The 24,346-nt window shown below is 50.2% G+C and overlaps 8 protein-coding genes across 8 annotated transcripts; 3 read left to right on the top strand and 5 right to left on the bottom strand.

Moving 5' to 3' along the window:
* Window positions 1–879: 879 nt before the first annotated feature.
* Window positions 880–2,261, bottom strand: STEHIDRAFT_113355 (uncharacterized protein; the record flags this gene model as incomplete). Its single annotated transcript, XM_007307268.1, has 9 exons — window positions 880–939; window positions 1,015–1,112; window positions 1,186–1,326; window positions 1,394–1,395; window positions 1,460–1,560; window positions 1,752–1,859; window positions 2,028–2,107; window positions 2,132–2,166; window positions 2,221–2,261. 9 exons carry the CDS (start codon window positions 2,259–2,261, stop codon window positions 880–882), a joined length of 666 nt encoding a protein of 221 aa, XP_007307330.1.
* Window positions 2,262–4,254: 1,993 nt separating this feature from the next.
* STEHIDRAFT_159770 (uncharacterized protein) lies at window positions 4,255–5,014 on the bottom strand (the record flags this gene model as incomplete). Its single annotated transcript, XM_007307267.1, has 7 exons — window positions 4,255–4,322; window positions 4,374–4,474; window positions 4,528–4,589; window positions 4,646–4,655; window positions 4,715–4,814; window positions 4,877–4,911; window positions 4,968–5,014. The coding sequence occupies 7 exons, from the start codon at window positions 5,012–5,014 to the stop codon at window positions 4,255–4,257; spliced, it is 423 nt and encodes a 140-aa protein (XP_007307329.1).
* Window positions 5,015–7,129: 2,115 nt separating this feature from the next.
* Window positions 7,130–10,592, top strand: STEHIDRAFT_83148 (glycoside hydrolase). Its single transcript, XM_007307259.1, has 16 exons — window positions 7,130–7,300; window positions 7,439–7,844; window positions 7,911–7,976; window positions 8,051–8,176; window positions 8,253–8,277; window positions 8,366–8,445; window positions 8,627–8,643; window positions 8,712–8,805; window positions 8,952–9,066; window positions 9,208–9,260; window positions 9,342–9,764; window positions 9,847–9,872; window positions 9,936–9,978; window positions 10,037–10,090; window positions 10,159–10,184; window positions 10,255–10,592. The coding sequence occupies exons 1-16, from the start codon at window positions 7,172–7,174 to the stop codon at window positions 10,306–10,308; spliced, it is 1,737 nt and encodes a 578-aa protein (XP_007307321.1). The 5' UTR covers window positions 7,130–7,171; the 3' UTR covers window positions 10,309–10,592.
* A 100-nt stretch (window positions 10,593–10,692) lies between these two features.
* On the bottom strand, window positions 10,693–13,108 carry STEHIDRAFT_101265 (uncharacterized protein). Its single transcript, XM_007307266.1, has 7 exons — window positions 12,966–13,108; window positions 12,725–12,844; window positions 12,640–12,653; window positions 12,223–12,474; window positions 11,911–12,071; window positions 11,221–11,710; window positions 10,693–11,155 (listed from the first exon to the last, which is right to left on the bottom strand). Exons 1-7 carry the CDS (start codon window positions 13,018–13,020, stop codon window positions 11,042–11,044), a joined length of 1,206 nt encoding a protein of 401 aa, XP_007307328.1. The 5' UTR covers window positions 13,021–13,108; the 3' UTR covers window positions 10,693–11,041.
* Window positions 13,109–13,234: 126 nt separating this feature from the next.
* STEHIDRAFT_170517 (uncharacterized protein) lies at window positions 13,235–14,903 on the top strand. The gene is made up of 4 exons (XM_007307265.1): window positions 13,235–13,475; window positions 13,571–13,643; window positions 13,717–13,886; window positions 13,944–14,903. The coding sequence occupies exons 1-4, from the start codon at window positions 13,248–13,250 to the stop codon at window positions 14,670–14,672; spliced, it is 1,200 nt and encodes a 399-aa protein (XP_007307327.1). The 5' UTR covers window positions 13,235–13,247; the 3' UTR covers window positions 14,673–14,903.
* A 1,173-nt stretch (window positions 14,904–16,076) lies between these two features.
* Window positions 16,077–16,517, bottom strand: STEHIDRAFT_159766 (uncharacterized protein; the record flags this gene model as incomplete). Its single annotated transcript, XM_007307264.1, has 1 exon — window positions 16,077–16,517. The coding sequence occupies one exon, from the start codon at window positions 16,515–16,517 to the stop codon at window positions 16,077–16,079; it is 441 nt and encodes a 146-aa protein (XP_007307326.1).
* Window positions 16,518–19,677: 3,160 nt separating this feature from the next.
* On the bottom strand, window positions 19,678–21,980 carry STEHIDRAFT_148792 (uncharacterized protein). Its single transcript, XM_007307263.1, has 3 exons — window positions 20,461–21,980; window positions 20,333–20,401; window positions 19,678–20,240 (listed from the first exon to the last, which is right to left on the bottom strand). Exons 1-2 carry the CDS (start codon window positions 21,850–21,852, stop codon window positions 20,384–20,386), a joined length of 1,410 nt encoding a protein of 469 aa, XP_007307325.1. The 5' UTR covers window positions 21,853–21,980; the 3' UTR covers window positions 19,678–20,240; window positions 20,333–20,383.
* A 951-nt stretch (window positions 21,981–22,931) lies between these two features.
* STEHIDRAFT_113349 (uncharacterized protein) lies at window positions 22,932–24,346 on the top strand (the record flags this gene model as incomplete). Its single annotated transcript, XM_007307262.1, has 3 exons — window positions 22,932–23,978; window positions 24,054–24,134; window positions 24,302–24,346. 3 exons carry the CDS (start codon window positions 22,932–22,934, stop codon window positions 24,344–24,346), a joined length of 1,173 nt encoding a protein of 390 aa, XP_007307324.1.

Here is a 24,346-nt window from a genome sequence, read left to right as displayed (position 1 = left end):
ATGATATCGACTTCTAAGGGCGCGTTCGGCAACCAGAAACGATGCAGCGTTGCTCTGCCAAACAGCTGAGAAACACTGTACCCGTGAGCCGTCGGGAAGCTTAGGGACTGCAGCGCTTCTCTCGTGTTTTGGCGGGGCAACGCTGCAACGTTGATGGCAGCCGAACGCGCCCTAATTTTCCAACGCGCTCCAGTAGCTATGACCTACCTATACCTGTTGCATCATGTGTTGTGTTTGTTTTTGAATCCAATAAGGATAGTCGGATGCTACCTTGTTCTTCCAAGAGACCGCTCTATGTTTCCGCTTAGCATCTACTGTCTGCATGGCAAGTCTGAGAGAGTGGCCTCGCAATTCGAGAAGCAATCTAGTTATTGGTGATTATGGCTTCATAAAGTGTGACAGATAATACATCCATGTTTGCTTTTGATTCCTTCTCATCGGAATTTCCGTCCTGTGATATGCGGTCTGTGAGTTCTCTTGGGTACTTATACTTACTGGAAAAGGGCATCGCTTACTAATTGTGACCAAGTCCGACTGAAGAGCGCACGTCGGCGATATCTAGGTATCTGTATCCAAGTAATCTAATGAGAACCGTTCGGCAACTTCAAGGTCTGGGAGTGCATGGCTCTTTGTAGTATGACCCCGCTCTCGAGAGCAAGAGCAGGCCCTCAAATTCAGGATCAGCCGAGAGATGAGAATATTGGGGAGCCTGACCATGTCCCATTAAGAGTGCGTGTGTCAAGATTGTAAATATTGAACTTCCATATGAGAATCGGAGTGTGTATGGAACTAACTTACACGTTGAAGAATGGCACTGTGATGTGAAAAAATGCTGATTGCCCGGGTGATAGCTGATTTAATGCCAACGACGATTTGTAATCAGTAATGGCGAGAGAGTAATGGGGGGAAAAGGATGAGCACATGCATTACCACCCACAACTAGCGATATCTAAGAGAACAACATGCTCTGAGTGAGCTCTGAGGTATAGTGAGATGACGACTATCCAAACTCACGATACCAGTCCCAACTGAGACAGCTCCGATCGTCAACATGATTCTGTTAGGCAAAATAACGTGAGCAGAACGGCGCAACATCCAGGTCATACTCCAGACTGACAGGAAATACATAACGCCTTGACACATTTCAGAGCGAGTCTTGCCTTGAACATATGTCATGACACGTACCGTCGCGAAGTAGCAATCGTGTCAAACTAAATTGACCGACTGTGCGCATCTCAAGAAAGTGTCGAACACATTTCATGAGTGTAAGCGTGACAATGAAAATGTCGAATGCAATCGCAACAGCTGGAACAACTAGCTGTAGGCCTGAAACGGATGTATAACTTCTGGTGAGTCCAGGTATGAATATGGACGTGAAAGCTGAAGGCCTCACATCTATCAAATATAATTGAAAGTGATGTTAGCACATTTGGAGACAATGGCTGGGTAGGTGACCCACGCTGCGAACCATGCTGGATCCTCGTTCACGAATGTACAGCGGGATAAAACATAATACAAAGTGCCAGCAGTGGAAACAGATTTTTGTTGAATGACACCGACCTAATCATAAAAGATTTAGCATCAAATAGTAAGGCTGAATGGGGAAGGGAAGACAAACGAAAACATCAAGCCCAAATCTTAGTGCGATACATATGCCCGATATCCAAACGACTGACTTCTTACGTCCGCATATCGCGTAGACCCGGATGGTGATTAGGACTAGATGTGTTTGTTAGTAAAAAAAGACATACCTCCATAGAAGCGGACGTTTTGGGCTTACTTCCAGTCGTAGCGATTGAAATGATGACAGTCATCTCCTCTATGTAGCCCAGCATAGCGCAAGTTCTGGTGAACAGAGTCTGTTAGACAACGAAAGGAAATAGATCTCAGAACGAATTGTACCCGTCGCTCAACGGACTCCCACTGGGAAACGTCGTCATAGCCTCGAATATGAGATGTAGAAGGTACATATATCGGTTGAGCATAAATATGAGAGAGCAAATTGTCGGCCTATTGAACCAAACAACCTGGATTTCCGTCGGTAGTGTCGCAATGAGGTCGGCAACCCAGAGAACTGCACCACTCGCATCAGACAGTGGATATGTATCTTATATATAAGTGCAACATTTACCGTTCGCTGACAATACAGCATAATCGTTAACCAACCTAGAATGAATGGTTTATAAATCACAGGGACAAGAGCGTTGCCGATGTACGTACCAAAGCTGGAGAGCGAATAAGTCCTGTGGGGAGATAATCATGTTCGATACTCACGCTATGTGGAATGGCGTACGTGCGAGGAACAGGATCTCACGTCCAACAACGTATATATACAGAATTCGTGTATCGGGGCCCCAGGTACCACCAACAACGCGAGGATGAACACTTTGGACAAGATGTCTCAAGATATCAACCCGCACATATGACACATTTATGTCTCCTTTTCTCGCTTGACGAGTCGGAAGAGCGCTCTTGCGGGAAGTTTCATCCACAAGGAGATAGCTGGACTTCGGATAGACACTCCGCATCCGATATTCAGCACTAAATTATGTGGTCAAGGCGATGCAATAGCGCGGATATCAGTGAACCTACACTGCGTTGTTGTGAAGAAAAGCGTTGAGCACAGCAATACATGTGGGGCATGCGGCTGCGATTGATCGATAAACTCATCCAGGATAAAGAACGATTAGCTCGTGGGAATCTATACACAAGTAGGAAGGTGGCCCGAAACCAGAAAAAGAAAGGACGAGGACGGAGAATTGATCGCATTTGCGAAACAACGGTTCGATGTTGATTAGGCAGCATATCGATGTGCCTCACGGATAGCTAGGCCGTCAAGGACGTGCTGCGCAACTAGAACAAGCTGAATATTGAATAGTAGAAGTACAACAATCCACGGTTGAATGTCCGGATCAAGGGTCTGAGAATCATGTAACTGTACATCAAGTATAATGATAAGCTGTCCGTGACATCAATGTAGTCGTGTGTCATATGTTAGGAGGTCCATAAGGTATAAATAACGGGATTTCATGAGCGTACATGACTGCGGTCGTGAGTGGCAAGGCATAAAGTCCTTAACAAAGTCCGTACATAATACATCGATCGCGATGTCCATAACAAGTCCGAGTCCACGAAGATAACCCCGGGTATCAGTGATACGCACTACGGTGTTCTGTCCAAGTAGGAAACCGAGCAAGAGGTGAATAATGTCAGTCGTAAATTTCGTACGGTTGCATGTTTGCTTACCGGTCATCTCAGCACGCACGCTTCTCCGAAACGATCACTTCATTCATCCCACCCTCCCTTGAGTTAGAATGCTGAACAGCATCTGTACCGTTTCTGGTCGGCGTCGATCTGATCTCACGGCTAGTAAAACTTATTGTCGGGTGAGGGGTGAGGGCGTTTGTACGGATTTGGGTTGATGTGCATGTTCGAAGGTTTAGCACTAGGCGATTGACGAGAAGGTTCGGTATCCTTTGTGGTCAAGACGGATCAGTACAGATTAAGGGAAGGATAAATCATTCAATTCGGCATCCATGTCCAGTACAGTGGAAGATGCGCGCATGAGAGGCAAAAATTACGCACACAACCGAAAAAGGAGATGCTATTTCGAAAAGGGCGGAGCGTTGCGGAGACAACTGATGGTGGTATTCAGATCAGAAATTGAGAGCATACCACTTGACAGACCGGAAACGTACATCACCTCTGGATAATGGGGATATCTGACGATGAGAAAGAAAAAGTGTAAGACACGAGAGATGTGACACAAACAATTAACGCACTATCCCAATTGACAGAGAGGCAGCCTCAAGGAGAAAACTAATGCTGGATCCGGGATAGATACAGAAGAATCAGTAGCAACTCTGTGTTCCACAGCAACGTTTTGCTCACACGAAGTATCTTATCCCTAACAACCAAGAATCAGTTAGACGTACGTGTACAGTATACAAAGCGCTTGTGCTCACCGTCACAAAGAAGTATCTGTGCCACGCTAATTTTACGCAGCCGACGCATTTCTACTGCATGGTGATAGCATCTTCGGAGAGTGAGAACGATGGTAAAGACATCGAATACGGAGTCCACTGCTGGTGTTAGTATCTGCGTGCCTATATAATTTGAACTTGAGGACTGTTATTGGCTCTCAAGAGATTCATCATACGTACAGCTGACCGTGATGGATATATAAGTGGGGTACACAAGGATGACGCTGTAGAGACTCACAATGCAAGTAGTGTCGGATTATGTGCGCGAAATCTACACCTGAGATAGCTCGGATGGCGATATTCTGCTATTGGCGAAGGGATTCGCAGGATGAATCCAGTCTACAATCGAAGAATCAGAGTGCGACTATTTAGAAAAGCAATATCACGAACATATATCAACAATCCTAGTCGGACTGAAAGGAGGGTTCCCGATAATGATATGACGGCCTTCTTCCGTGTCCCAAGTGCGGATACTCGGTGCGTCAATAGGACTGGCGCAGAATCATGAGCGATCCACGCTTTTCTGCGACTAATATTAACTTACTTCCGGATGCTATAGTGCAGACCATGAGATATGCCTGTGCTAGATATCCGAGAGTGCTGCACCTGTCGAATTAAAATTAGAAAGGCAAACTTTGAAGAAGATAATTGCCAGTACTTACGCATTGTCCTCTACGTCTTTCAGAAAATAGAACATACCGTTGGTTATCAGGTACAATAGAAGCATATACCGATTCACAAGAAAGACGATGGTGTGGAAAGTTGGCTTGCGTGACCATATAGTGGCAACTTCGATCGGGAATGTAGCGAGGAAGTCCGCCAACCAAAGCACTATGATGATCAGGGAGGTTAGGAACGAAAGAGGTCAACACGGGGTAGGTAAAGATACAGACCAGTAGAGGAGACAACGCCGTAATTATTGATAAGACTGGGACGTTTCGCTGATTAGTTTAGCAATACATGCGAACTGTGTGAGAGACGAACCGAATTGTGTCTGCAATGAAGACTTGGTCCGATAGTGATGTTACCATAGCTCTATGGTGCGCCTATGTTGATCTGAAGGAGAACTTCCGGCGTCCAGTTCATTCAAACAAAGTCCATGTATCTTATACACCCAATACCAAGTGCGGTGACGGCGTATCTTAAAATTTTAGATGGGGTACCGGGTACATGATGTGGCCGAAGTCGACTGAAGGATATCTTTGCTCAATCGGATGCCACAGCGGGTCCTGTCGCTTACTGCGGACCCGCCATGAGTGGGATCTAGAACGGAAAACACTCACGCCACGAGACACAGCATGCTTCCAGTAAACTGCCTTCCGAAAAACAAAACCGATGATTGCCGGCCTGAACCCGAGTTGCCACTGACACAGGACACGGATGTCCAGAACAGTAGTGACGTGTAGCCCTATATAAGTGATACGATGACTATGCCAGTTTGTTCCGTTCATGGGAAGAATAGTAAGACGGGGAGTTGCGACGCCTTTACTAGTCAAAAATGACGAGTTCTTCAGTCTCTCACAACGTTAGCGCACTGTTTGCATCAGAAGTTGTAGTTCACTCGGTTTATGCAACAGACACGTACGACAAATGCAGATCGTAAGACTGTGTGTGTGTGTGTGCTCGAGACCCCGGGGGCGGGACGGGAAGACGTGTGGGCAGTATGCTTCAAATAGAACAAAGAGCGTCTGTCCTGGGCGCTAGGGCCACAGTCGCTCATAGAAGAATAGCCTTGCACTGCTAGGCCCGGCGAAACAGCACAAAATGACTTACAAATCGTAAGACCCCTGGCTGTGAACATAATATCCCGCTCGTGAAAGTAACCGAAGCCGAAGGTAACAGAAGAGAACGTACAGTTTCATCCTAGTTGTAAGCACACTTTCAGAGGACGAATAACAGCGTCAACATTCGTCGCCGGAGCTTTGCCGTCTGTGGGGGAAACAGCAGCCACTCCTCCACATGGTGATTAGCTTGGCGTACAGCTTTTAGTGAAAGCGTCGAGACGTGGGTCACAGGCTAGTGAAGACAGAGCCCAATCTGTTCTGCTCGCATGACGATGTGAATAGAGTCATGACGAAAGGTGAAATACATCACCAACACTGTCCATGAATAACCCAAATAAGGTGGGACTTTCAACGACGCTCGTTAAGAAAACTCATGGGTGACTGCCATCGCATCGTGTTAGCCCGAGATCCGCAATGAAGGATGTTCGGAGAGTCGTTTACATTGTACCTACCACTAGACCCATCACTTTACGCCGGGTTGATCATGAGTAACCCTTCATAGATTTGACACAGGGACAACAAAGATACATTTATACATCTGTGAGCAGTTGGAATACACTCGAAGATGGGGATCACAGCGCACCGGAAGCTGGCCTACCCAACATCGCCTATACAGTTTCGTAGTACCCAAGTCCTTGAGAATTCTAGGGGCGGGCTATATCTACGAAGCCCCAGATGAGGTGTGAGCTTCGGTATTGCGACGGGGGTGTTGAAGGTCATAGGTACTGCAAAGAACGAGTCAAGACATGGAGACAACGTTGCAGAGGGCGGACCCAAACCATAATGCAAGGTTAGGGTGCGCAACGCCACACCTCGGCGTTCTCGCCACTTCTCTTCGACTGTGATGTGGACGAACTCGTCTCATCTCACTGCGACTTTCCAACTCGACGGTCCTCATCGGTGCACTTAGCACTCGCTATACCTGTCTGCATTCGTTCCGACCTCCCGTTTCTCTACTTGACCAGAAAACAGTTGTCGTTATCGCCAGATACATTCACGTGTATCCGCCCATGCTTCTCGTCCCTTCCGCCTCGTTTCCCAGGTCCAAAACTCTCATGACGAACCGTATACCGCAGAAGAACGGATTCGTCGTTCTTAGGGGAGGTAGTTGAGTTCCATTTTCATGGTATAGCCATGACGCGTCGTACGAGGTCGTACGAGGCTGCAAGCAGGTGGTTACGCCTCGTCTTCTGCATCGCTAGGTTCGAATAAGTACAACGCCCACCACGCGACATACATATCTTCGTACGAGTTCCTGACCCTTCTCCCTGAGATGCGACTGATGCGTATAAAAGGCTGTCTACTGGCTTCTATCCTCTGTACTTGGCCTTTCGACACCCATTCTCGTCCTTAGGCTCCACCGCGCATCCCAGTGATAGACGTTAACCTCACAGTCCACCGACGATGTCTCTGTCCACCGTATCCATCAAGAGTCATACGACTGCGTCGTCGCCGAGGCCGCATGTGCTTTATTCGGTGGAAGTCGAAGGAGACGGTACCGAACTAAGGGTGGTGCAGAAGCGCTATTCTGATGTACGTTTTCCATTCCTCATATCTCCCTCCTGTCCTTCACCACCGTCGACCCCCTCTCCACATCCCAATAAAATCCTGCATCATCGAAATGAAACGACACGTGACGAACTGACTGGTTTGACTCTTTCATACAACTAGTTTCTGGCCTTACACTCCTCCTTCGCCACCCAACCACCGATCTCGCTCCCTCCAAAGCGGATCCTCACCACGACCTTCATTCCCTCCGCTTGGGTCGATGACTCCCTCATCGCAGAACGGAAAGCTGGTCTCTCGTCATATCTCTCTTACCTCGTCTCCTCCCCCGAATACCGGGATTCGTCTTCCCTTCGAAAGTTCCTCGCTGTTGGTGACGGTCAGGGCATAGAGGGGGAAAGCCAAGACGAGAGGTTCGATTTGGAGGATGCGTTGCCAAGTACGATGACGAGGAGGAAGGCACTGGAGTTGAAGGCAGAGTTGTTGAAGGTAGATGCGAATGGTGCGGCTAAGACCGGAGAGGGAGAAGCGAAGACGGAGGCAACGTTCATCGCCGCCTCTTATTATCCTGGTAAGTTACTTAATCCATGCTCCAAAGCCTGTAAAAGATCACACTGATGCTCTGTGCTTTTGTTAGATTGGGCCGAAGATACGATCGCCCCAGAGAATATTGACTATTCGAAGTTCGATATCCTCTTATATGGTGCGCTGCTTCACCTCTTGTTTTACATCTCTCGAGCATAGACTTATCGTCTCAACTGCATTACTTCATAACAGCCTTTGCCACGCCCAACTCGTCTTCGACCCTTACCTGGGACTCCGGTTCTCAGGCTCTCCTTCAACGGCTCGTGAGCTCTGCGAATAGCAGTGGGGCTGGGACGAAGATCGTTCTTTCGGTCGGAGGTACGTCTTGCACTACGGTTTCCTGATTGTGTTTGTGCGTATTGGAGAAGTCGGCTGATGATTTGTTTGTGTTTAGGGTGGAGTGGGTCGTATTGGTTCAGGTTCGTTGCCGAGAGCGTTCCTTTTTCATTATTGGCATTCACAACCTCACCGTGGCCCACGATATATGCGTGTGCGTTGTGCATACAGCCAGGCGATGTCATCCTCCGCGAACCGTACGACGTTCATCAATGCGCTGTCGAGCGCTGTGAGCACTTATGGGCTTTCCGGTACTTATATGCCTATACATCTCCATTTAATCTCATCGTACCCTTTTATACTACTCCCATGACATGCACCTCTCCATCTTTTTGCCATATGACTTCACCCATGCCACATACATAACCTACCGCGTATTTTCCCCTTACGCCTTCAGAGAACTGATGACGCATCTATCTATCTGACTTTTAGGCATCGACATCGACTGGGTAATACCTCTCCGCCGCAGAGAATGAAACCTGGACAGCCCGACTGATTTTCCCCGCGAATCTACTAGGAATACCCCAACTCAACCGGCGCAGGCAACCCCTTCTCGTCGTCCGACTCCGCCAACCTTCTTTCCTTCTTCACTTCTCTTCGTTCCAAACTCGGTGCGTGCACCTACGTTGCTCTTTACATCCACTTTATGCTTTCCACGTATTACACCGATATTTTCCCTCCTCGTACCCATCCCGCACCTTTACCGTCATCTCTTTGACTCGCGCCCTTTTGGACTGACGAAAAACGACATGGATAGGTTCTTCGGCGATCATTTCAGCAGCAGTGACGGATCTGCCTTGGTTGGGCTCGGACGGAAACCCGTTGACGGACGTCTCGAGTTACGCGGCGCAGATGACTTATGTGAACATAATGTACGTCTCTTCGCATCTCTACCCATGGCTATGTCAACCCTTTCGAAACAATCCCTACCGTCAAATCTACACTTCTTGGACGATTTGTTTGTGTGTGATGGAAGCGCTAGGTACTAATTAAACTTGGTGCGGTATCTACAGGAACTACGACATCTTCCAATCGTCGAGCACACCAGGCCCAAACGCGCCCCTCGGTGCGCCTTCCTTTCAATCTTCATCTCCTTACTCTTTCAACTGAGCTGATACGCTCCAATTTACCCTGTTCACGCTCACAGGCGACCTATGCGGAACATCCTCCCTCCCGAATTACTCCGCCGAAGCTGCGTTCTCCCAATGGACCTCTGCTGGCATGCCCGCGTCCAAACTTCTCCTTGGGCTACCTTTATACGGATACGTGAGCGACAGCACGAAGACAGGTCTGACCGGGTCCTTGTTGCCTCCTTCGTCCTCTTCTGCTGCTCAAGGGAATGGGGATGCGAAGGTGGCGCCGAGAGGGAGGAATGCGAGGCCGAGCCATCCAACTAGTGGCGTCAATGGGTCGACCGGGGCGAAGGGAGTGGATGGGAAGGTGAAAGCACAGGATGTGGATCTGACGAGCTGGTACGGACAGCAGATCCCGTTCGCCAATATCGTCAGTTCGGGCGCTCTGGTCCTCGGCTCGGACGGGGTGTATGGACAGGGTGGCGGGTTCACTATGGGTGCGTTTGCTTCTCCTATGTTCTTCGTCTCTCAGGTCCGGGACGAGGTCTTACAACGTGTGCTGACGAGATACGTCGATAGCCTGGGATGACTGTAGCGATACGCCGGTGAGTCGCGACTGGTCCCATTGCAGGTGGTCGAAATACTGATTTGCGCATTCGGACGTATAGTTCTTATATGACACGTCGGAGAGCACGGTGGTCACGTACGATGGTACGTTCTCGTCTTGCATGCTTGGGAGTTCATTCTGAGGATGTATTTGCGTTTATAGATACGTATTCACTTGGCGATAAAGCCGCCTATGCCAAGTCACAGTCGATGGCTGGTGAGTATAGGCCTCGACCTCATTTCTCCGGTTTCCAATAAGATTGAACCTTCACTGTTATTTTCCAGGCTGTTTCACGTGGTCGATGGATCAGGTACGTTCTTGCTGCTTTCCTCTTTTCAGTTCCATTCTGTGTGCTAACAAGCTATACGCGTGTTGAACAGGACGATGGATACACCCTCCAGAATATCATTCGATCGAGCCTTGGGAAGTCATAATCAGCGGAGGATATGATGTGTACGTTCTTGGACTGGACGCTGCTGACGAATACCTACGAGATGTGGCCGGCTGAGGCTCTGTTCGCCTACTTCCTCTGACTCGGTTCCAGGATAGGACCGTTAAATAAATGACCGTTACGAAGCTTTCATGACGAGTGGATTTACTTACACGAATGGCTCATGGTATGGTTGGATTTTGTGTTACAGAGTGGATGGACAGGTTGCATGGGGACGTTGCGATCTGTGTTTTCCTATATCACGACTCACGATTATGACATCCAGCGCAATTGGAGGTTTGAAACGCAGAGGGAGAAAGAATTACATAGCAAAAAGTAACTCACTCGCTATGTGACCTTGTCTAACATCGTTCGCATACGTCTACCGCTCTCGATGAAACATTCGTATCAGAATACACGCTCGACGACTTCTTGGTTCATCTTCAGTGGTAGCCTACAAACACAAAAATACGTACATAACAGCAAGACCGTGAACGTTCAGAAAGTGATCCACACACATAATGTCTCGTCTTCTCGAATCTTTGTACATTCAGTATCACCCGCTCAAATGTCCTCTCCTCGTTATCTCGAGTACATTGCTTTCTGGACTTCTTCTCGGAGCTGACTCGTCCGAATAGGCTCTAGTAAGAGGACCCCATCTCCACTCCAAACACGCTCCTGTGATCGTACGACCCCCCTCCACGCACGTCAAGACGTGGACACGAAGACTCGCAGACCTACAACCCTCCCCCGCCGAGGATATACTCGATCGCCGAATGCACGTTCCCACCCGTCGCCAACAACGCCCTTACGTTCTGCGCCGCGTTCGAGAAGCCCATATCTTGCAATTGCTACACCAGATCGCATTCGCATGAGACATACACAATGAGAAAGAAAGTAAAAGTAACAAACGCACCTGCAGCTGAACCTGAAACCTCTCCTCCGGCGGCCTCGTATCGCTCGGCGTCGTCGGACTCCCCGCTCCTCCTGCCCCAAATCCTCCCGCACCTCCAAACGCACCACCACCCGGAGCTCCCCATCCCCCACCCGTCCCCATGAACGGGTTAAAACCCGCTCCAGCGCCTCCCGCCCCAGGGCCCGCAACACCAGGGGCCCCGCCCGACAATGTCAATAATGACATCAACGCATTCGGATCCATACCGCCGAACATTCCACCTGCCCCACCCAGTCCTGCCCCACCCGGGCTTGTCGGTGTCGCACCGGCCGTGCCAGTCGCGGGGGTAGAAGAAGCGGGAGGTGCGTTGGGATCGCCAGGGGCGGGGAACGAGCCTGCGCCGCCACCGAACATGCCACCGCCCATGCCTCCCATTCCAGCTGGGCCGAGACCTGCTTCGCGGAGCATGGTGGACATTTGGAGCATAGAGCGAAGGGTCTCAGGGTTCGACCTGTTGGCAGTTCGGCCGAAATCGAAAGAGAGTGGATGCGTGCGATGGGTGGCGTTGTATTCGTTTGCGGACAGTGTACAGGATTTCGGAAAGGAAAGTCATTAAACAGCGAGTGAGTGCGCAAAGATAAGAAGTGAGACGAGAACGAATGTGATAGATCTCGGAAAGGGATGTGGAATGGGCCAGGGAAAAAGACGTACATCATCTGCCTGAACCGCTCGCTCTGGAGCATCTCACGGGCCTGAGGACCCATCGCGCCTAGTTGTGGGTTCGAGGCGATGATTTGGTCCAGGATTGCTGGGTTGGACATGACGGCGGACATCTGTTGGAGAAATTCCGGAGAGTTCATCATCCCTTGAAGCTATCAAAGCGGATGATAGTATTGTGGTCAGATCAGCATGCGGACATTAAATAAGTGATAGAAAATGAGGAGGACGAAACCGAGTGTAGCTACACGATTTCGAGTACGGACGATGGAGGAAAAATCCAAGAATAACGAGACAAAAACGCACCATATTTGGGTCATTGGGGTTCACGCCCATATCCGCAAACGGGTTCAGCCCCGCCATAGCCCCATACCCCAAATGACTATTGAGTTGCGTCAACGGGTCGTGAACGTTCTGGCCGGCCTGCATTGTAGGTAGCTGTTGCGGTGTTGCGGTAGAAGAAGTGGAGGATGATGGATTGGCGGATCGCGCGGCGCCTTTGACCATGTGAATGGTGTGGGAAGATTGTATTTTGTAAATTGAGAGAGCATCGTCGTCCTGTTTGTGTGTGTGAAGGGCGAGTGGAGGAGAGGAGAGGAAGCAGAGGTAGATGTGACGTGAGATGGATATGGCGGAAGGAACGACGATGAGGTGACGGGTCGATCAAACGGTCAGAAAATGTGTGGCAACAAATAATGGGGACGATAGCACGAACGCGCGTACCTTCAGCACTCGTCCTATTTTACCATATTGGCCACATTCCGCTCATAAGCATTGGACCAAGAGTAAGCAGAGCAGCGAGACAGACCAGAGTAGATCAACCTCTGCCTATCCGCCTCTACGTCCGACTTATCGGCGATCGCCTGCTTCAGCTCCCGCACCGTCTTGTCCCTGGTGATGGATATCTGCAGCTTCAGCTCGCTCGGACCTGGTACACGACCAATACAACGCAACTTGGTCAGTACACAGGTCTCACTCTCACTGGACAGAGTCGACCAGGTATGATATCACGAGCGAGCTGGGAGGTAGAGATGGAGGACCGAGCTGACCTTTGACGTTGATCTGAATCTCCGACTGTGATTCTGTAGGTGTTGCTTCCGACATTTCTATGAGACTTATTTGACTCCCAGTAACAGTAAGGGTAAGGTATCGAGTATGCTTGTGCCGGCAGAGGGACGAAGAGAGAAAGCAAGAGATATGAAGCGCGTTGCCAAGATTACATAATTGAAGCGTACGCGCGTCATATCCAAACAAGACACAACGGCTCCTGAACAGCCGGCGCCACAATTTTCCCCTTCTCTTGTCTGTACCGCTAAGTATTCCCCTTTCCAATGGCTCACCACCGGAGGCGATTGACCTCCAGCGCATCGTCAACGGTTACCTCCAACTCATCAGTAGCGAGTACCGACAGCCGTTATATCGCCCGCAACGATGAGGTTAAGCTGGGGCGCCACCATGATGGCAAGAGATGCATCCTCACGAGAGAAATAGACGGCGAGCGAGGAAGTGTAGAGTGGGCACATATTATACCTCATGCCCACGCAGCAAGAGGCTCACAGGTTAGTCTTGCATTTTGAAATGATACTTACCGTCTGTTGGCTTCTTGCTCAACTATTTTTATCTATTTGTATTAATGTTGTCTGTTCATATGCAGTTGAAGAGGTTGCTAACCCTGAAACTGTGTCGTCCCGACATGACGATAACTTCGTATGAGAACATCGTTCCCCGTCAGTACTAGTTTGAGCCTCGCTGTACTACCATCGCTAACCTTGGCTGACCTGGTGGGCGCGGCGCGGATAGTTGACAAATCTCTCCACGAACAATTCGATAATCGTCACTGGACGTTCTTCCCGACTCTAGACGTCCTTCATGAATGGATCTATGCTGAGGAGGAATGGATTGCTTATCGAAAGTGTAGAATCGCAAGCGACGGCCTCGACATCGGTCGCCCAAATCATCGCGTGTTTCGGGTGAGTTGACTCCCTTACCGTCAACTCTTCAGGCTACTCAGCTGTCCGCCTAAACAGGCTGTGAATCCTTTCGACGTTCATTGGTCGGATTCAGCCAAGGAATACGTCCCTCGCCTGGACAACGATGGCGTCACCATCATAAGCAATGGCGCGTTCCCTGTCCTCTTCCTCCTCGCTGGAATCCCAAATGTTGTATACGCAAGTCTCTCCCGCCTAACAAACCTTTATCCACGCACGAGAAAGACCGGTGATGCCATGGACCTGGCGATATACCTGACAGATCTATGGCAATGGACACCAAGCGATGCAGACCCTCGCCGCCCTGCTATAGTACCGCTATGGCATTTTGATATGTCTTCAACAACGGAGCCTACCTTCCCTCCTATTATTCCTAATCACAGTATCACGATCGACCATTCATCTACACCTAGCTCCTTCTCCCCTTTGAACAACTCCTCCACATTCTCCCCGACTCCTGGCACTGGTCCTACGCTTCACCTTCAAATCAACCATCTGGTAGCCTCCTCCCACGTGGGCGATGACACGGACACAAGTACCGACACTGATCCCGGCTCGGACTCCAAGCACAGCCATCATTTAGACTCTTTGGACGAAGGATCCGCAGTGTTGGGAGACGGCGGTCTACAACACTCTCCTACGATGACCGGCAGTATTTCGTCGTGGGTGGATACAGTCGCAGACGCAGGCGCGGCTACACCGGCGGACGAAGAGATAGACTGGACCGCCGATGGTGATGAGCTGGGTTGGACCGGTTGCCGTATCTAGTAGTCAACTTTTGTGGGAAGGTGCCAGCGCCTACTCTGGGTCCTACGGTGGACCCCCGCTGAGCCGTATCAATTGTCTAGGTTAAGGGTGGAATGTTGAGCAGAGTGGAGGATGTCGCACCTGGGTTGCGCGCGATCATTCCCGTTCCTTCTCCCATGTTCTCTTGCTTTTACTTACCTTTTCCGCGATTCGAGCACGTCGATGAAGTGTCTCATTCCTTTTGAATTTTCGTGGAATGTTTTAGAAGGATAATGATAAGATTGAAGGGTCCGAAGGACATCGGTCAGAATATCTTGATGCATCTCGAAAGCGCAAACGGGGGGAGTGTCATTCCACTGATCTTTGAACAGAATGGTCGCACCTCACAGCTCGAGAGCTCACTTATACAAAAGCTATATTGGCCATCCCGTCATGCTCGAAGGTTTGCAAAGGTGCGCCTTCGCAGGCATGCTCCCGGTAGTGGTGGTAAATCTATGCGCAGACGTAAGTACTGGTTAGTTTCACTGGAGACGCACAGACAATGCACGCGATAAGTGAGGATCAATGAATAAAGCAATGCTCAACAAACAGAGAAGGTTACGATGCACACATATGGGTACGAAACGCTGCTTCGCTGGCCGGACATATAGTGGAAGGCTCAGATACCCAGAAATGTTCGTCCGTGGTCGTGATGTCCAATACAAGAGGCTGCATAGACCAGTCACTGTAGTCGTCTAGCAGACGACGACGGGTTGCATACCTGATATTTGCCCGTACACAGCAGAGTAAGCGGCTAGATGATCCTCCGGTGATGTCGCATCCATATCCTCTACACGGCCCAACAACTCGCACGTCGCATGAAACGACGGCGACTGCATGGGTGCAGATCCGGTCTCAAGCATTATATTCCAAAAACGTGCCGACTCCTCTTAGGCGACTAGGCCCTCCGTTTTGACCAGCCATTGTCAACGATTGTTCAATAAGAGAATACATACGCAGACAGACTCATCAGTAAATATGAACGCAGAGTTGTCGTGAAGTGAGAGAAGTTTTGTAAGTGGTGACAGGAAATAGAGCAATCGACTGTCGCATTCTCTGAGACGTACAATCACACATAAAGCCTTGTCCCAAAAGGTCTTCAATTCTCGTAACACGATGGTTGAAGATGCGTGACGAACTGTATAACAAAGATCACAAACAAGTAGAACTGTAAGAACATCAAAAACTCGTCCTGGTCCGTTTCGGAGGTGTATACACTGGTATCGAGCGTACCCATCCGCTCTGAGCCACACAGCAACGTCCTCGCACACAACACCTCCAACTCCACGTCGTTACAATAATGGAAAACCGATGCGATCGTTAATGCACCCGTGCGTTGTCCATCAATCAACCCGACCAACTTCTCCAACCTCTCCAGATCAACGGTCATTCATTCCAATCCACTGGTGAAAAGTCCCATCCAGTATTCTGAACCAACTCCAACCCTTCAGACTCTCGCCTCAACATCGCTTGCAGCTCGCCAACCCTCGCCGCCAATGTCCGACCCCGCTCCGCCAACTCCACGTTCTCCGTGTTGATTTTGGCAAGAGCTGTCCGAAGCTCCTGGTTGGCGCGTATGAGTTGGACGATCAATCTGTCCTTCTCCGCGCAAGTAATGGTGGTAAGGATATCCTCGGAAACGAAGATGGAGGAGTTTGTAGATGTGGCAGGTGCCTGAGTACCCTCGGAGACGAAGATGGAGGAGTTTATAGATGCGATAGGAACATGGGCACCCTCGGGAACGAAGATGGAGGAGTTGGTAGTTGTGATAGGTGCCTCATCCCGGTCGATGACGGATTTAGAGTATGCATTGAGGCTCTGGGACATGTCTAGTCGCAACGATAGGCTGGTGATCAAGGCGTTGGAATGGTACGAAGACACGGGGTATAATATGTGGTCTGCGGGGCCAGGACAATAGAAGCACCAATTTATACCCCGCGTTCTATACAGTGAGAGTAGACAACGCAATATAATTTGCGTAGTGTACGGTGCCACATAAAAGCAATCACGTTCAGAAGACGCTACACCAGATTGAGAAGATTGCACAGTCAAACGGACGACGTCAGCGATCTCGAAGAATTTCGGCCGAAAATACAAGGAGGGAAGCCACTGCACCAAGCGGTGGCTTTCCGTGGTGCTTCCCGAGCGCAGATCCCCGTAACTTGCTCGTACATATGTACCTCATCAACCTCGGAACAAAATCGAAAATTCCGTGCACACACCTGGTCCCAAGAATGAATCTATGACACCTTGTATCGCTTGGGGTCAGCACGAAAGGGAATATGTGCTGAACCCCTGCTTGAGCCCGCTAGACGAAGTCGCGACCTAAGTCGCCCATGCTCACGATCACGGACAATTCAAAGAGGTATAACTCGCTAGGACGTAGCCACGGATTGCTCCGGTGGAAGCCCTTGGCGCAGTCAAATCCCTATGACAAGATATCGTGATCGGACAGTCGCGAACGACGACGACGAAATCTCTGAGATCTCGAAATGATCTGTGAATTCGATCTGCTACCAGTGAAGGCATCGCAATGACGAGAGCTGATCGAAATTTCGTGATGCAGCAGACAAACGACCTGCACGAACCCTGAATGCGCCAATTCTCGTTGTGAACAAACATCGCCCACGATCTACCACTAATTATCGTCACGTCAGGACGAAAGTGTGCCTGTAGCTCGATCCACAGAAGCCTTGCTTGGATATGTGAGGGAAGTAAGCCAGAGGGCCACGCACCAGTTCCCTCTGCATGACAGCCAATCGGAGCGACAGTATTTCACGATACAGCAGACAAAGAACATGCACGAATGCGATGCCAACTCTCTTCGTGAGCATAACAGCAACCACAATCGACAACTAATCCTCGTCACGTCAGGACGAGACACCGTGCCTGAAGCTCGATCCACCGTAGTCTACACCTCTTGTTTGGATATGTGAGAGAAGTAAGCCAGAAACTACGCACCAGTTTCCTCTCCGCCCACAAACACAAACCGTATCTTCAACTCTACAGAGGTCAGGGGATGTTTTTAGGCAGTACCTTGCACGATGTGAGCATTCCGAAGTGGGCGAAAGTAGAGGGTCCTCAGGCTCGCTGCTCAAGTCGCGCAAACAGCTTCAGTACATCGCCAAACTTGAAGCATCTTTATAAGCAGAGATGTTAGAGAGTAGACAAGCAGAACAGAAGGAGTCAGAGAAAGAGTAAGAGCAGAACGCGACAGACGATAATAACGACGCGTTCTGTTCAAATTTCAACGACGCGGCGATGAGAAACCATGAAGCGGGGTTAGGGCTCCTTTGTGCCACCCAATTAAATGTGGCACTTTGCTCAACACCAACTCAACACCCTGTATTGTTCAACGATGAAGTAGAGCAGGAGTTTCCGTCGATATTTTTCCAATAAAACAGCTTTCATGTGGCGACGTTGTATACTTCATCCATCCGTCTAATGACATCTAAACTACGGCGAACAGGTAACATCGGACTCCTCCACGCACATTTCTTCGCGATGCAAACGAATTACAAAGCCAAAATAAGAATGGTCATTGAAGTACGACCTTGACCAACCGCTGAGCACCCGAACCCGGCTGATAATACGAGATATACTGCGTCAACCCGTCCGTAGAGGCGTACTCAGGGTGTGCATAACATGCATAGTTCGTATCGCCGTTGGCAGTCACGGATGTGAAGAGCTCGACGTCCGCTATGCATGACAGACGTACAGCCGTAAGTGCATCGATCGAAAAAATGAATTCTGGCGGAGGAACTGGGGAGACTTACAGGACCAAGGACCTTCTGGGGCGGATGCGGATTGCATGTAGGCAGTATTGGACCCGTAGGGCATGAAGACGTTATAGAAACCGCCGAGCGCGGAGCTGTAGAAGACAGTGTTCCCTGCGGCACCAGGCGTTCTGATATATAGAAGCCAAGATCATTGAAAGAATCAGTGATTCGATTAGGTTGCACTCACATTGTCCCCTTCACATTACTGACATCCGACTGGTACGAGCTCCCGTCCCAATATGTCCAGGCAGAAAGATTGCTGAAATCGTCGATTGGTGCCTAGACGTCAATCGAAATCCACGTCAATCCCCATGCGCAAAAGCAGATAGTAGACTAATCAACACACCTTCGCCAAGAAAGAACCTTGCAAAATATCCCCTCCTCCGTACAGATACGCATACCCATCAGAAACCATCGCGCCTGTCGTAAAACTCACATCATCCGCTCCTCCAAATAAACTCGGATCCTGCACGCCCGTCGCATCCGTCAACCCTCCTGTACTCGGCATCACCCTCTGTCCAAGCCCGTACGACAAGTCAGCCTCATAGAAACCCCATCCCAGCGTCTCTCCCGCCAGCGCAGTACTAGCACACGAAGACCCCTCCGACGCGCGACAGAGTTTGCTATAGCCGATGAGGATCCTATTGCTATCGGGATCCGCGAAGACGGCACTGGGCCAGTGCGCGTATTGCATGTTGCAGAAGGCGTCGGTTGTCCCAGTGCATCCGCTCGTCGAGGATGAGTGAGCGTTTTGAAAAGCTGTCTCCGAGTCGGTTGCAGGGATGGTAAGGCTCGGGACACTTCCGGTGTTGGTCGTAGTCGTCCAGTCTGCGCTTTGAAGAACGATGTTGTCCGAGGCGTCGAGATCGCTCGTTACGGCCGCCGTGTTCGACAGGCTGAATGTGGTGCAAAGCTATTGTGGGCAAAGTATTTGGATATGATAATATGAGATAAATGCGTACAAGTTGTTCGTGAGCTCGGTGTCGTCGAAGAACCAGTAAGACAGGCCGTTGATGTAGGCACTTTGACCGTTGTCGCGGGCTGAAACCCATTGAGAACGTTGCGAACAAAAAACTGAAGGCACAGACGCACCTGTCACATAGCTGTTCTGAGTGATGGACCCAAGTTCAGTTACTGAAGCCACGGAGATCGGTCGTGGTGCACGGGGAAGAAGGTTGTGTGACGGAGCAGCATGAGAAGTTACAGGTAAAAGAAAGATCAACAGCGACGATATTATGATAAATATCATGACTGACCACGGTAGGTCGCGACGACCAGCATGGATGATGGGGTATATATACCCATGCAAGCGCTATGGTTTTAATCAGTGCATGGCGTTGCCATTCAGGTACACCCATCATGAGATCAATAACCCTGAGAAGGTGCCATACGACAGTGCGCAGGATGGCCACATCCTACACAGTCTACTAAAGTTATTGATGGATGGGTTGATTTATGCCACAAGGGGACAGAGTCCACGCAGATCGTCAAGAGGTGCATTCGGAACATAATTAATCTGGATTCAACTGCTTGAAAGTGTCCCCTTATTGTACAGAGATTGATGGCCTATACTATATAGGGAGTTCCGTGAACGATGCGGAGGGCATCTGGACAGAATAAGTAGGGCATGCGAGGAAAACAGCGAGCGAGAAACGCATCTGAGCCAAAAGTAAGTATAAACGGCATATCACCTCTAGGCGTGAACCGATACAACGATTTTCGAGCGACGATGGGCGTTGCCTGTTGGCCAAAACGATCGGAGGTGACGGGTCTATAACGCGGGATGAGGAAGGAAGGAAGGAAGGGAGGAAGGGAGGAAGGTGATTGGTGACAGGTAATATCGAACAGGGCATAAATTCTGACCTAAAACGGATGCGCCCTTGCGTTCTTGACGACAAGTTCGCGAGCATGTCGCTATCTGTCCCTAGGATGCTGTGGATGCGAAAAATGAGGTTTAGTCTGCGTAAGACGAAGCCATAAGAACCACTCACATAACCATATTCCGAGTGCTCTGGCGTATAAAAACGCCGTCGCTTTGACCCTTCTCCGCTGTACCGGTCGACGAGCTCTTCATTCTGGGCCTCCAACCGGTCTATCTGCTGGCTAAGATGTTTTCCCTGCTCGTACGCGGAGGTCAACCGAGCCTCATACTCGCGCAGCCGCTCGTCCTTAGCCCTATCGTTCTGCCGGAGAGTCATCCCATCGACCATGCTAACGTCCAGACTCAGTTTAGTGGTCTGAAGCTCCTTTCTCAACGCACTGATCGCCTGCTCCAGCTCCAGTTCCCTCTTCGTCTTGAGAGTTATCTGTGGGTTCTGCAGATCCGCAATGGTCTTCTCCGCGTCCATGAGCTTCTTGCTGAGCTCGTCGCACCGCATCTGACTCTCCTGCAAAACCATCGTTAATTGGCCGACGTCGACGTCTTCGGCCTTCACGTCGCCACCTATCCGTTGCCTCAACCCGTTGCGCTCGTCTGTCAACGCACGCACGTCCTTCCTCAGCGCCGCTACCTGACTCCTCGCCTCCAACGCCCTCTTCTCCAATTCCGCCTCTCTCTGCCTCTGGTCCTCCCCCTCCCGCCTCCAACGATCCACTTCGGCTGCAAGCTTGTCGCGTTCGGCCTTCAATATTCCCATCTCCAGAATATGGCCGTTTACCTTCGAGAGCGACTGCTTCTCCTGCGCCATCGCCGTATCCCTCTCCTTCAGCAGCTCATCTCTATTCACTTTCAACTCATCCATCCCCGCCCTTAACCTGTCCCTCTCCTCGATGACCTGTTCCTTCGCTACCCGCAGCGCGTAGTTCTCCCCATCCAAAGCCTCCTTGAAGTTCTGCAACCGATCCTTCTCCTTCGCTGACTCGTCTCTCTTCTCCTTCAGCAACTCCATCTCGGTACACAACCTATCCATCTCTTTCACGAACGCACTCCTCTCCTCGACCATCACTTCCACCTGCCCCTTCAGTCTCTCCACCTCGCACTCTAAGTCTTTCACCTGATTGTCCAACTCAATCCTCTCCTGCACTCTCAACTTCACCAGTTCGCTCTCATCCGCCGCCCTTCTCTTCGCTTCCATCCGCGACCCCGCCGTCATCTCACCACTCACTTTCGCAGCCTTCACCGGGATCTCCACTACCGCTCTCATCCTCTTCTTCCCTTCCCTCTTCGTCCTCTCTTCCGAGTTTCGCCCCGCTTCCGTCGTCGGCGTACCCTCCCTCGCTGTCTCCAACTCCGCCTTCATCTTCTCCGATTCCGCCTTCTCGACTTCGAGTTTCTTCTGTAGAGTGGCGTTCGCGGCTAGCAGTTCTTCATTCCATGCTTCGTATTTGGCGCGGAGTTGTTTCTCGGCCTCGTAGACGGCGTGGAAGTGGTCTTCGTTCGACATGCTATAGATTCGTCGGTGTGGGTGGTCGTCGTCGCCGTGTGAGTGTGCGATGAGAGATAGTGTGTTCGCCTAGATGGATAGACGGAAAAGAAGGGCGGTATCGCAGGTAAAAAGCAAGAATGAGCCTGAGGACGAACAGAGTAGTAGATGTGGGGCGATAGGGGAATGGGTGAAGAAAGAGATGCGAGAGTCGTTCGCAGGGAAAGGAGGTCGGGTCTCAAGATCTTATCTAATCTGTTGACTAAGATTCCGCCACCGTCAAGTCGTGTGGCCCAACGTCGCGATTGACGAACAGAAATACTGATCCAATGAAGCGGCCGCTGGAGCATCTTCACTACAGAAGAAGTGCAATTCGTGACACTGGTTTCGTGTTCTGCAGCGATGGGATTGCGGGATCCTTGAAACAGTATGAAATGAACGCTCGTCAGTAAGTAGTCTGACCTAAGTTGCACCTGAGTGCGCATCCGCCTGCGAAGCATCTTCAAGTCTAAAGATCGGACATTAATATCGCAGTTAGTATGAGGATTGGCCACCTTCCTTGATTCTCGCACATCAGGTATAATAGCGAGTATAGATGCTATGGCCTGAGTAGCCATGGGATGGCGAGCGGTACGCATCGCGATTTGTGTGGCGCAGTGCATCCGTCATGACTGGCGATCTATCCATCTATCGGTCTTCACCAGCAATTCAGCAGCTGTTTCGAGTAGAGTTTGATACACCCCTGGCGTGTTGATAAGTTTTGAGTAGGGAGCTTCTCCTGCTCAACGATACGGGACTCGGGCTAATAAAGCGGTGCTGCGAACTGCAGACCGTATGTCATACTCAACGGCGTGGCCACGAGTCAAGAAGACTCATCGATAATGATGTACATCATTGCACTGGGTTCTATCAGCGCCTACATGCGCCCACAAGCGTTCGGATACGCCACCCAACTGATGGAACACCACGCTGCGCGCTCACGCTCGACCTCAAACCTCGTTTGATCTCTTCTCATATTCGACCACTACCATCCCATCTTCATCGCATATCAAAATCTTCACACTATTAATCAACTTACAATGTCCACCCTCGACATCAAGATGTCTTCCGGGGCAACCACGAGCACTGCGTCCTTCGCCACCCAGCCGTGCGCCCCTTGCACGACCTCCCCAAACATCGCACTGCGCCACCCGTTAGAACCCGTCCAGGATTTAGGAGCCGGTGACATAGAGGTTGAGGGAGATGAGGACAGTCTAATGGACCATATTCCGGTAAAAGATGAGGGGAGGGGAGCCGGTGGAGTGGTAGTTGGCAGATGTGATGAGCATAGAGGGTTAGAGGAAGGGAAGAAGCCGGTGACAGGGGATGCAGACAAAGAGATGAACGGATCGGTCGCAGATGAGTCGTCAGACCATAGTCACGAGAAGGAAAAGGACGACGAAGGGGACGAGACGGTGGACGAGAGGGATGGAGAGAATGGTAGTGAATGCGATGATGACGCGGAACTGAGCGCGGAAGTATGGAAGAAGCGATACTTCGCAGTGAAGAAGACCAACAAGCTCCTCGAAAAAGACGTCAAGCGATACAGGGAAGAAAGTTATGAGTTGGAATGGGAGCTTGAGGAAGCGCAAGACGATTCCCGTTGGTTCAGAGAGTGCGCAGAGAAGAACGAGTGTAAAAATGAGTCGCTGATGGTGGAGAGTCAGAGGTTGAAGGCGGAGAACGAGCGCCTGGTGGAGCGGGCTGACTGTGCGGAGCACAAGTACGAAGCTTTGGTCCAAGCACGGGCGGGCCAGGTCGAGCAGACCTTGAAACGCGATGTCAAAGAGTCAACGATACGACTCGACAAGGTGACTGAAAAGAAGTCATTGCGGCGGAAAGCTGACGACATGGGATGCATAAAAATAATGGGTGAAGGGCAAAAGGAATGGGTAGATACCATTGCGACGTCGGGTGACGAGAGTGATAGCCAGCCTGAGATGAAAGAGGCAAGGGTTATAGCGAGGGAAGGCGACGAGCTCGTGGTCAATCATGGCGATGTGGCGAAGACAAATGACGAGATGAAGAGCACAATTACGGTACTGATCAGGAGGTTGGCAGACCTAGAGAAGGAGAACCTTCATCTGCATAGTCAGCACGAAAAATTGGTGAGTAGTCTCTTTGCGTTTGATTATACGGCTAGTGAGACGTTTCTTGTTCACCGCATCGTACATTTGCTTTAGTTCACTGTCAAGTCTCCGGTCAATTCTAGGAAGAGGGTGTTGGATGAGGATTCCACAGAGACACAAAATCATTGGAAGAAGGTGTGAGCATTCATATCGACCCTAAAGACGGGTTGCACTGACAAGACCTTGATAGCAACGAACATCGAACACAAGCTCCGTGATGGAGCTCATTGAAACATTCAATGAGTGCCGTTGTGAAGAATAGAGACTAGTGGATCGTGACTGGTCTTCTTTGCTATGCAAAGGCTGAAAGCCGGAGGAAAACGAATACGCAGAGGTTGAGAGAGTGA

The sequence above is a fragment of the Stereum hirsutum genome (genome assembly GCF_000264905.1).
Source record: "Stereum hirsutum FP-91666 SS1 unplaced genomic scaffold STEHIscaffold_13, whole genome shotgun sequence".
Taxonomy (NCBI): domain Eukaryota; kingdom Fungi; phylum Basidiomycota; class Agaricomycetes; order Russulales; family Stereaceae; genus Stereum; species Stereum hirsutum.
The sequence above is the reverse complement of the archived record's forward strand: the minus strand, read 5'-3'. Positions and strand labels throughout refer to the sequence as shown.

Excerpts from the sequence above, each read along its gene's own strand:
- STEHIDRAFT_83148 (XM_007307259.1), top strand. The coding sequence starts at position 7,172 with ATGTCTCTGTCCACCGTATCCATCAAGAGTCATACGACTGCGTCGTCG. Across the intron at positions 7,845-7,910 it reads CGCCGCCTCTTATTATCCTG|ATTGGGCCGAAGATACGATC; the intron begins GTAAGTTACTTA and ends TGCTTTTGTTAG. Across the intron at positions 8,806-8,951 it reads TTCTCTTCGTTCCAAACTCG|GTTCTTCGGCGATCATTTCA; the intron begins GTGCGTGCACCT and ends CGACATGGATAG.
- STEHIDRAFT_101265 (XM_007307266.1), bottom strand. The coding sequence starts at position 13,020 with ATGTCGGAAGCAACACCTACAGAATCACAGTCGGAGATTCAGATCAAC. Across the intron at positions 12,845-12,965 it reads GATTCAGATCAACGTCAAAG|GTCCGAGCGAGCTGAAGCTG; the intron begins GTCAGCTCGGTC and ends GTCGTGTACCAG. Across the intron at positions 11,156-11,220 it reads GGTTTCAGGTTCAGCTGCAG|CAATTGCAAGATATGGGCTT; the intron begins GTGCGTTTGTTA and ends GATCTGGTGTAG.
- STEHIDRAFT_170517 (XM_007307265.1), top strand. The coding sequence starts at position 13,248 with ATGGCTCACCACCGGAGGCGATTGACCTCCAGCGCATCGTCAACGGTT. Across the intron at positions 13,644-13,716 it reads GTATGAGAACATCGTTCCCC|TTGACAAATCTCTCCACGAA; the intron begins GTCAGTACTAGT and ends CGGCGCGGATAG. Across the intron at positions 13,887-13,943 it reads CAAATCATCGCGTGTTTCGG|GCTGTGAATCCTTTCGACGT; the intron begins GTGAGTTGACTC and ends CCGCCTAAACAG.
- STEHIDRAFT_148792 (XM_007307263.1), bottom strand. The coding sequence starts at position 21,852 with ATGTCGAACGAAGACCACTTCCACGCCGTCTACGAGGCCGAGAAACAA.